This window comes from Silurus aristotelis (assembly GCF_946808225.1).
Source record: "Silurus aristotelis genome assembly, chromosome: 23".
NCBI classification, from domain to species: Eukaryota; Metazoa; Chordata; class Actinopteri; order Siluriformes; family Siluridae; genus Silurus; species Silurus aristotelis.
Window position 1 is genome coordinate 12,779,057 of NC_139596.1, and position 11,715 is coordinate 12,790,771.

At 37.5% G+C, this 11,715-nt stretch overlaps 1 protein-coding gene across 1 annotated transcript; it reads left to right on the top strand.

Moving 5' to 3' along the window:
* Positions 1 to 356: 356 nt before the first annotated feature.
* cdk7 (cyclin-dependent kinase 7) lies at positions 357 to 10,628 on the top strand. Its single transcript, XM_083526645.1, has 12 exons — positions 357 to 514; positions 2,128 to 2,187; positions 4,403 to 4,436; positions 4,543 to 4,610; positions 5,508 to 5,576; positions 6,353 to 6,463; positions 6,655 to 6,773; positions 6,906 to 7,005; positions 7,687 to 7,773; positions 8,274 to 8,423; positions 9,310 to 9,454; positions 10,383 to 10,628. Exons 1-12 carry the CDS (start codon positions 449 to 451, stop codon positions 10,409 to 10,411), a joined length of 1,038 nt encoding a protein of 345 aa, XP_083382771.1. The 5' UTR covers positions 357 to 448; the 3' UTR covers positions 10,412 to 10,628.
* Positions 10,629 to 11,715: the final 1,087 nt, after the last annotated feature.

The window sequence follows — 11,715 nt, forward strand, 5'->3', positions numbered from 1 at the left end:
GTATATTTTATTTTTTTTATATTCATATATTACTCTAATGTATTGATTTGAAATTATATCAAAGTTTTATAATGTATTTTTAACTACCCTGATTTTGAATGTAACTTTAAAATCAAATGTTTTTGTTGCGTCTAGAACCCGTTCCGCGTGCCTTTTGTTTCACCCGGAAGTATTAGGAAAACTTTCAAACGTTTGAATTTATATAATTTTTTTAATTTATATATGTCTAACTCGAATTTCTGAAATTATATCAGAGTTTTTAGGGTGTACTTTTTAATAACATTGATTTGGAAATTTAACTTTAGAATCACATGTTTGTGTCGCTTTAAAAAAATAAAAAAAAATTAAAAAAAAACTGTTCCGCAGGACTCTTGTTTTACCCGGAAATATTTGGAGAGCTTTAACTTAACAGTAGGTCGGCGTTTAACAAAGAGCTGAAACGGAAAACATGGCTTTGGATGTCAGATCCAGGGCGAAACGATACGAAAAGTTGGACTTTCTCGGAGAGGGTCAGGTAAATGGCATTGTTGGCAGGAGGGTGTGCTTAATTTGCTTTCCAGAATGGCTTCTGTGCAGTGATAGCGTGTAATTGGGTACATTAGATATTATTAGCTTAGCAGTGGAGCTACATAATAAACTCCATAAACAGATAGAGAGATAGAGATATGGAGATTTTCTCATTTATTAAGTCCTGCAGTGTGACTTGAGGGCATTTGTTAAGAAACAGAACAGCTTTCCAAATTATGGGAAGATTTTGAATGAACAGGTAAAACTTAAATCTGATGCAGCATGAAAATATCCAAGGTTTCTATAGAAATATAACTATCATGGGATTAGTTGCCACAAGTTTGTTTGTTTGTTTGTGTGTGTGTGGTGTGTGTGTGTGTGTGTGTGTGTGTGTGTGTGTGTGTGTGTGTGTGTGTGTGTTTGATAAACAAATTTATTTAACATTTCCATTTTTCATAATTCCCCACTTCTCAAGCGAGATATAATCAAATATATGATTATTATTGTTAATAACAATAATAATTAAGAATTTACACACCAAATCTGGCATTCATAAATAAATATTAATTTCCTTTTCTGTTTGAGTGTATGCATATACGTATTTACTTTAAAATCACATAATTCGCTTGTATCTTTTAATGGTTTAATATACAGTATTAATTTAATATCTGAAATATATTGTTGAGTTTCGACTGTGTTTTAAAGAATTTGGAAGATACGTTGATCCAGAATGATTTATTCTTGGGTTCTTGGGTCTCTAATGGGACCACTGAAAATATTAATTAATTAAAGGTTATGAAGAGGGGGGAAAAAAAGCAAGCTAGTCATTTTCAAGCAAATTATTGTTCATTTATGAAGGAACTGTATGGATAAAAGTTTGTGGACACTTGACCATAAGATTGTTGAACATCCCATTCTTCTTTTTGTCCCCTTTTACTGTTATAATAGCTCTCACTGTTATGTGGAAAATGTTCCACTGGATTTTGGAGTGTACTTGTGGAGGTTTGTGCTCATTCAGCCGCAAGGATGTTTGTGAAGTCAGGTACTGATGTAGGTGAGGTGAGGAGACCTGGAGTGCAGTCAGCATTTCAGTTCATCCCAAAAGGTGTTCGTAAAGGCTGGAGGTCAGAAATCTATAGCAGGCCATTCAAGATCTTACACTCCAAACCATGTAAAGCAGATCTTCATGGAACTGGCTTTGTGCACGTTGTCATTCTGGAACAGATTTCGGTCTTCTTGTTCAACTGAACTAATACTAATATTAGTGCATCCAAAAACATCCTTTACAGTTGTTTGTCTCCAGCTTTGTGGTAAGCTAGGAAAAGAACCACATATGCCTGGAAAAGTCAGGTGTCCCAATACTTTTGTCCTTATAGTGTATCTTTGTGAGGAATATTGTTAGAAAACTGAATGTAAGAAAGCCTGTGAAAGGAATTAATAAAAAAAAACACACATTAAATAGTAATCCTCGGAAAATGTTCATATATAACGTAATTGTCATATCATTTTTTCCCCACTATGTCACCGGTTAGAATCAAATTCTGATCAGATGATCACGAAGGTTGTTTCCTCTCAGTGTATTTTTGTTTTACAATGTCTGCTGTTTTGTATCTTTTACAGTTTGCAACAGTTTACAAGGCGAGAGACAAAACAAACAACACCATTGTTGCGATTAAAAAGGTAAAAACATTACACACTATGTGGCTGTGTTTACTTTAAGTTTCATTGTAGTCGTGACAAGGTCAATGAGGCATAAACCCTCATGTAGGTTGCTGTGAGCAGCTTTTGTATGACTTTCAGCAAAATGATCATCTTGTGATTGTGACCCCCAAAGTCACATGTTTGCCCTTTACTTACTTGTAGAACCGTCATCATTTTTATTTCTTGTGAAAGAAATATCATTATCAGGGCTCTGAACATATCCTGATGGAGGACCCAAACATAAAGATGAAAATCGCTCAAATGCACCACATGGAAAGTAAAGAAGTCAAATCAAAAATCGAATAATTTACGTATAGTCCTTGATAGGCTTGGAAGATATAATGATATATTGTCCCAATGCTGTATCCAAGTTGGAGGTTTTATAGTTGATTTTGCAAATTTACCAGACCTGACATCTCGTACGTCCACCGATCAGGCATAACATTATGACCACCTGCCTAATATTGTGTTGCTCCCCTTTTGCTGCCATAACAGTCCTGACCAGTCGAGCAGCAACAGCGTAGACTTCTTCAGCAGTTTAACTTACAGGACCTCGTTTGTTGGATCAGACCTTCGCTCCCCACATACATCAATGAGCCTCGTCCACCAATGACCCTGTCGCCTGTTCACCACTGCTCCTTTCTTGGACCACTTTCGATTGATAACTGACTAGTGCAGACCGAGAACATCCCACAAGAGCTGCAGGTTTGGAGATTCTCTGACCCAGTCGTCCAGACATCCCAATTTGTCAAACTCGCTCTTCCTTGCGCTTGCCCATTTTTCCTGCTTCTAAAACATCAACTTTGTGTTAGACCCCAGTGTTCTCTTACGTTTAAGAGAAATATGTTAATACTTCAGTGCAGTGCATTATGGATACTGTTTTTTTTTTTTTGTTGTTGTTGTTTTTTATGTTCACTGCCTCTCTGTACAATCCCCAAAATTTCCACAATGCAACCCAGAATTTGTGATTGCTCTCTTTGAGCCTCTTTGCTTCTATGTGCTGTTTTGTTGATGATTTGACTTATGCTACTGCAGTAATGGCACCGATTTTGCTGTAATAAGCCAGAAAAGGAAGAATACGTTTTCTTTTTCTTTTATCAGCAGCCGCAGCCATGCCTGCAGTTTACATCACTCCTTCTGCACTTGCATCGTGAATAGTCAGCAGTTTCCCCCTAGTCTGAAATGTCTACTTCACACCTTTCTGTTAGCATTACGACTGCTTTTATCACTGATCACATCCATCATCCAACTCTTTTTACAATCAGCTTTACCAGCCAGTTTCGCCAGTTTCTTCTGGATTTGCAGTATCCACATTTCTACATGCTGATCAAATAATCTGCCACGTGCCTGTTGTACTGACAGTCAGATATTGAAATTAAGAGTCAGTGATTGCTGTCACTAAGAAGGTGAACTCGTCTGATTAAGCTGATTTATCTTTAATTACTATATTTACCTATGTTGATTAGCAAGAAAGGATTTGAGCTTAACTACTCAAAATGAGGTGAGCAAGAAAAGGATGAACGTTGCATCCAAGGGTTCAAAGGTCACGGTCAGGAGGTGACAGATTGATACTCATCAAAATCCATCAATCTATTAGTTCTGAAGGAAGTCACAAACCACAATAGTTGGAAGAATTTTTACTGGAAAAAATTGCAGCAAGGGTAAAAAAAAAAAAAAAACCCAAATATATAAAACAAAGCTAAAATTATTTCTAATATTTGTAATATTTTAAGCTATGCCTTTTATTTATTTTAATAAATACCCGTTTTTTTGTTTTTTAAAACAATGACAGGACTGAAAAATGTGCAAAAGAACTTACATCGATTACATGTTGAAATGATCATTTTTGGGATAAAGGTATACAAACATTTTTACACAAGTGTACACCGATGTTAACTTAAACTTACTTATAAAGAACATATTCAATTTTATTTACCACATTACCTGTGTAAAGCTACTTAAAGACAATGTTCATTGTTAAAAGCGCTATACAAAAAAATTGAATTGAATTGTTAACAAAAGCCATGAGTTTGTGTAATCAAAGACTTTGGTAGTCCTTCCCGAATATTGAATATTCTTCTGAAGTTGCAAAGAAAGTATGTTGTGGAATTAGTGATTATTTGAGTGAACAGTCCATGTACATGGCGAGAGAATTATTTTAAACCCTGCATGATTATTTTTTTCCTTCTCACAGATTAAAGTCGGACACAGAACAGAGGCAAAAGATGGTTTGTGCATTGAGCGAACTTATCTGCTTGAAATATTCAATATAGAAATATAACCGTCAGGCGTTATATCAAAAATATAACAAATATACATTCTGTCTTTCATCAGGAATCAACAGAACAGCCCTCCGAGAAATCAAGCTGCTGCAGGAGTTGAGTCATCCCAATATTATTGGAGTAAGTGCATGTATACGTTTTCACTGACACCGAAAATATATAACCAATAAATCACTTCACCTGTAATAGGATCCATTGGTGTTGAATCCTCAGTTCAGATTATTTCCCAAAAACTGTAGTTTAATTGTCTTATAAAACAGTGCTTCGCCAGCGACTACAATTAAGTTAGTCACTGAAAGATATCAAGCTGTTTGGTTATCTACATTACATGCTATTAAAGTTCTGCTAAAAAATTCCTCTTATCACCGAGATTATTGCAGCAAAAGAGTTTTTTTTTTTTTCTTCTCTTTATTTTCTCTCCTATCCGGTTCCCTGGTGGTCTAGTGGTTAGGATGAGGCGCTCTCACCGCTCACCCGGGTTCGAGCCCCGGTCAGGGAACCAACCCCAGCCATTAGGGTTGCACAAGCCTTAGTGCCGGTCCCAAGCCCGGATAAATGGGGAGGGTTGCGTAAGGAAGGGCATCCAGCGTAAAAACGTGCCAAATAATACATGCGGATGGTCCGCTGTGGCGACCCCTAATGGGAGAAGCCGAAAGAAAGTTTATTTTCTCTCCTATCCTGAAGACTTTGCCTTGCAACCTCTTTCTATAAATGCTATATGAATGACCTTCAACAGCAACCTTAAACTTTAAATGAAACACTTTGTGTGGATGTATTGCTAGTGTACAAGTGATAGCACGAGTACAGGCGCATCAACACGAGTTATTCCCGTTCGAGGCAGATTTCTCGTTAGAGCTGCAGTCTTCCCGTAAGTCTGCAGTGTTGAATCGAACGGTGCTGTGGAGTAGATGCATTATAGCAAAATCCTGGGGGTTTGTTGATGTGGGGTTGTACAGTACGTATCATACGACTGACATTTTTTGTTTATAAAGCCTCAATCTTTTCACATCTCTGCAGCTCCTCGATGCCTTTGGTCACAAATCCAACATCAGTCTTGTGTTTGACTACATGGAGACTGACCTGGAGGTAAATAAACGTTTTTTTGTTTTTTTTTTGTGTGTGTGCATGCCAATTTCTTGATCATCCTAAATATTGCTGGCTATTGTATAATCATATTCTAAGAAAGTGACCCTCTCAGACTTCAGCCTAAGTCCTAATTGGATTTTAGCAGGAGCACAGAGAAGGCAAATAGTTTCCTAATAGCACTTTAAAAATCAATCAATTTTATATTTCAGTTGTTATGAGTCTAGAGGACAGATTTTGAAAGCAGGCATTTGATGTGATGTGCCTCCTTTATTTATGTATAAACTTTGAATTATAGTTATGGTTGGTTTGTGTGAAAAAAATGCTTTCATGAATTTTTATTTTGTGTAGTGGACAAAAATAGCAAATCACTGTTTTATATTTTATTTATAGGCAAATATATCCTAGAATTGCACATTACGCTGTTTGTGACGCAGTTAAAAAAAAAAAATTTATACAGTCATGCATATACATATAATTTTTTTTTTTTCCAGTTTATAAATGTGTGGTTTTCAACCAAACGTCTTCCCTTTCCGTGTTAAATAATAGATGTGCAATATATCATCTGATGGTTTAAGATCAGGTTTGCTGACTTTGTCACTATCAGAGTACAAAATCAGATACAAAGAAATGCCGTATCCAAGCAGTAGTGCAAGTGAAATGAAACTAGTGCAACTAAATGAAATATTAATGGTGTAATAGTAATTATAGCATTGTACAGTTTAAGGTAAACAGTATGATGCATGCTATTTAATAAAAATGGCAATTTTCTGTTTCAGGTCATAATAAAGGACACAAGTCTTGTACTTACACCAGCCAACATTAAAGCCTACATCCTGATGACACTGCAGGGTCTGGAGTACTTACACCATCACTGGATCTTACACAGGGTCCGCACAAACATTTATTCAAACTTAAGGGTGAAAACTCGCTCTTCTTTCTGTTGGCCCACATCATACCAACGTTCTCACCGATGATTTCCCCCTAATGTTTCATACTGTCATGATTCGTTGCTTTGTTTTTGTGTATCTCTTAGTTAGACCACACACTTTAAAGTAACTGTTCCTGTCTGCTTTTTCAGGATCTGAAGCCAAATAATTTACTGCTAGATGAATCTGGGGTTCTGAAACTTGCTGATTTTGGATTGGCTAAAGCATTTGGGAGTCCTAACAGAGTTTATACACATCAAGTTGTGACCAGGTACATACCAAGATATGTTTATCAAATTGTATCATAAGTCTCCCCATTTTCACACTGATGGATGTAAAGATATTGTTTTAATTAAACTGTTTAGATGTGATCATTAGAATCAAGTTCAAAATCTTGTTTCAGATGGTACCGTGCCCCAGAGCTGCTCTTCGGGGCCAGGATGTACGGGGTGGGTGTGGATATGTGGGCTGTGGGCTGCATCCTTGCAGAGCTCTTGCTCCGGGTAAGTCACAGGGTGTTGTTCATTTGTTGTTCAGCGATTGTGTATCGTCATAGTAATGGGTGTTTTCACTTACGGTTCATCAGTTCAGTAAATGTTTCATTTCACTGTTCATGTTCTATAACTACATCTAGACCAACTTCTAATATTTAATCTTTAATAAGGATAACCGTGTTAATGAAATCCTGATGGGATTAAATCAATAGCTACTGAAATGAAAACAGCTTTGTGAGATGAGGCCTTCTATTTTCATTATATATTCATAAATGATTTTCATAGCTCACGATGGAAGAGGATTCAAGAAGTTTGGGCGTACAGTGAAAATCAGGGCTGCACATTTTTTAGTATGCTGCATTGTAGCAAAAAAACAGGAAAGCTTGTTGCAGTGATATAGATCAGTGGTCCCCAACCCCCGGGCCACGGACCGGCACCGGCACACGACTCTTAGTGAGTCTAAGACTCACTCTTGATTCATGTCATGATGCCTCAGTCACATGTCTCACCAACATCCGCTACCTTCTTAAAGGGGCTGCTCCGGCCACTAACACATAATACAATAGCCCTAAATTCAAACCCCCAAGCGAGCAAAATGACCAAAACAATGTTTGTCTATTTGGACACATTTAAGCTGGAATGTTTAGCACATTTTATTGTCTGTATTAAATTGAAATGTTATGTTTTAAGCTCCCCTTTCTTGCTGGAGATTCCGACCTGGATCAGCTGACGAAGATATTTGAAACACTGGGGACTCCAACAGAAGAGAACTGGCCTGTAAATGCATTAAGTCATCACCGTGCTACCCTTATAGAACCAAACTTTACATTGTGTGCACACTTGACCATTACACCCATATGTTGTTGTTCTTCATCTGTTGCCACATATATGGAAGTGCACAAGTCCCAATAATATCCTTACATGCTATGTGATTTAGAGTTTTTCCCAGGATGTAAGAAACTTAAACCTGTTTTGAGCATGTTGGTGCACCCGTACACTAAGATTAGAGTGCCTCAGGCTTTTTCACTTGAATTCACTAATGCTTTTGTGGCTGAACGAGCAAATTCCCACAGCTACGCTCCAGAATCTAGTGGAAAGCCTTCTCAGAAGAGCTGAGCTTCCTGTAACAGCAGCTTTGGAACATGTTCAGCAAGCATAGAGTTGTAATGGTCGTGTCCACAAACTGTTGTCTGTTTTTCCTTTCAATATATATATATATATTTTAGACGTAAATATCAAACATGGTCTAACTGCTTCACTGTGCTGCATTGTTCTAGGGGATGACCAATCTACCAGATTACATTTCATTTAAAATGTTTCCTGGCACACCATTGGAGCACATTTTCAGTGCGGCGAGCGACGACCTGTTGGACCTCCTGAAGGGCTTGTTTACCTTTAACCCCTGCGCTCGTCTCACAGCCTCAAGGGTAACCATCACAGAGCTGCTTTCATTGCCTCAGATTAAGAGATGGTCTAAATTTTTAGTGTCCCTTGATCTCATTTCTATAACTGCATCAGCTGTTCTTATGCACACTGCATGACTTTTAAAATCCCAGAATTGCTGTTGCATTCAAACTACGTGACTAGAATCGCTTGGGATCGGATGTTTGAGTGTGCACACGCTGTCCAAATGCGTTGGGTTACTTGTAGTAATTGGGGCACTTCTTTCTAAAACCCTTATGGTAGTTTTGTGTAGAAACAATTAGCAACTAATGGCGTTCCTACATGTTTTGGCCCCTAATTTGTAAAACAGTGAAACACTTTCCTGCACAGATTCACTTTTTCGAAATCACAAATGAGCTTATAAATCTAACAAATTACTGCAGCCACGATGATAACGAACCGTTCGCAAGTCTATGCAAACGTAAATGGAGATGCCTACCTGGATGGCGAGACAAAATATGTCGCCTATCTGAGAAATGGAACTGCATGATGGGAAGAAGTCAATCAATACTCCCACTGAATGAAAGTTCACACCAGAATTCACACTTTTTCCTGAAGGAATGAAGAGTCTCCTCTAATAGGAAAGAAATTAGGATCCATTTATGCTCGATCATTTGTATTTGCATCACTTCGCAACCCTTTCTATGAATCTCTCGCTCTCGCTCTCTCTCTCTCTCCCTCTCTCTCTCTCTTTGTGTTTGTGTGTACTGCTTATAAATGTGGCTTATTCAGCTTTTTTGTTGTTGTATATAAAGAAGGCGGTTAGTGAATCAAGAGAAAAGCATGTGTTGTATTATTTTGGATTGTGATCGTATCCTGTTTGTGTGTTCAAGTATTTACAACCAATTTTTCCTCGCTATTTTTTTCAAGGCCTTGAAGATGCAATACTTCAGCCAAAAACCAGCGCCTACCCCGGGTTCTCAGCTTCCCCGCCCGAACTGTTCAGCAGAAGCCCTAAAAGAAAAAGAAAATCTCGCCATCGGCATTAAAAGAAAACGCGATGGTATTGAACAAGGTGAGTGACTGAAAGGTTTGCTTTTATAACAAATATTTGTTTTTTTTATTGTAAGTAGCTTTAGATGTAGATGCTCCGTCAGCTAACATGCCAAAGTGTATCTATAAGAATTGTGACCGTAACCTGTTCAATTCTCAAATCTGATTAGTCAGAATGTGTTGGGTCAGTTTTCTGTTATGTCATGATTTCTATGGGAACACTATTGCTAAAATAATGTACAAGACTAAAAATAAAAACGATTGTGGTTTTTTTTTTAAAATTTATTAAGAAAAACACAAACATTTACACACTAAATGGAAATATTTACACTGTATGACTGTTCCAGCCGTATGTGGTTCTTCCCCAAACTGTTATCACAAAGTTGGCTTTAGATGTGGTATCATTACATTTTCCCTGCACTCGAACAAGGAAACCTAAACATGTTCCAGCATGACAAAGCCCCTGTGCACAAAGCCAGCTCCATAAAGATATGCTTTATGTGAGTTTGAGTGGAAGATCTTGAGTGGGCTGCTATAGAGCTCTGACCTCAAACCTACTAAACACCTTTGGAATTAATTGGAACACTGACTGCACCCCAAGTCTCCTCACCTCACCTACATCAGTACCTGACTTTACTAACACTCTTGTAGCTGAATGAACAAATCTCCACCTGCACACTCCAGTCTAGTGGAACATTTTCCAAGAGTGAAGGTGGTTATAACAGCAAACTGGGCCTACATGTGGCATGGGATGTTCAAAAAACACATGAATCTTATAGCCAGGTTTCCACAACCTTCTGTCCTTATATTGTACCTTGCATTTAGGGAAAGGATGGTTCAATGTCTGTGCTTGTAATAGTTAGTAAGTTCGATTTCTTTTGTAGATCTTTTGTAAATGGTTTTTCGAACAATGACTTATTTCTATCTTGTTTATTTATTTCTTTTTCTAGGAACCCTGAAGAAAAAGTTGGTGTTTTAGGTGACGTGGTTTGGAGACCCTTGCCTGGTTTTTGCGTCATGTGACCCGTAGTGCTGCTGCAGACATCCACTAATAAATAATAATGCATTGGTCAACCTTTCATGTAATTAAGTGTGACTGCTGGAACGGACATATTTATGTTTTGATTGAACTTTTTTTTTTTTTTCCTCTCGTTATTTTTATACACAGGGTATGTAATTAAATTATGCTGATGACATGCTGGCTTTTGGTTTATTGATTGAATTTTAAAAGTTTGACAGCACAAGCGTAATTTATTCAGACACAGATCAAGTAAAATAATTTATTTATTATTATTTTATGGCTTTCTCAATTGTTCGTTGAGTTCATAGATATCAAGACAATAGAATATTATATTGAATTGTGTATTGTTTTTGTTTGTCTTGCACTGGTATTTATTTTCCTGCAGATGAGATTTCTTATCCTGCGTAATTAGATTTGATTTGGATCTTATATAATTCATGATACAGACTGTCTTCCAGGGAAAATTAGGTTTGACTCTTGGGGGATTTTTTATTCTTTTATCGAAAATCAACATTCAATGACATTTTGTCAACGATTTGAACTTTCAGCCTTCGGATCGGTAGCACAGGAACTTTTTCCAACCAAAAGACTTCCAAGCGCCATTTGCATTTATGGTATTTGACAGGCGCTCTTATCCAGAGCAACTTACAATAAGTAGTTTAGGGGTAAGGGGCTTTGCTCAAGTCCCCAGCAGTGGCAGCTTGGTGGAGCTGGGATTTGAACTTGTGACCACCTGCTTCAGAGACTAACGTAACCACTGAACTATAAACTCACAGATAAATGTCTAAAATCTTTCAGGTAAACACTTCTAATAAATATGTGGAATAGAATTCTACACTTCTCAGAAGCTAAACGTGCTCTAAAATTCAGTTCAAATTCACTACAATAATAAATACCATTATAGAAATGTTCACTAAAGACATACACAACGACCAGGCATGGCATAATGACATAACATTATGACAGGTGAAGTGAATGACACTGATTATCTCTTCATCATGGCACCTGTTAGTGGGTGTGATATATCAGGCAGCATGTAAAGATTTTGTCCTCAAAGGTAATTTGTTGAAAGTAGGAAAATGGATTATGGATTTGAGTGAGTTTGACAAGGGACAAAATGTGATAGCTAGACAACTGGGTCAGAGTGTCTCCAAAACTGCAGCTCTTTAAAGGAATCTATCAAAAGTGGCCCAAGGAAGGAACAGTGGTAAACCGGCGACAGGGTTAACCAAGGCCAATGCACGTAGGGAGCAAAGGTGGTC

Excerpts from the sequence above, each read along its gene's own strand:
- cdk7 (XM_083526645.1), top strand. The coding sequence starts at position 449 with ATGGCTTTGGATGTCAGATCCAGGGCGAAACGATACGAAAAGTTGGAC. Across the intron at positions 4,437-4,542 it reads CAGAACAGAGGCAAAAGATG|GAATCAACAGAACAGCCCTC; the intron begins GTTTGTGCATTG and ends GTCTTTCATCAG. Across the intron at positions 8,424-9,309 it reads CTCGTCTCACAGCCTCAAGG|GCCTTGAAGATGCAATACTT; the intron begins GTAACCATCACA and ends ATTTTTTTCAAG.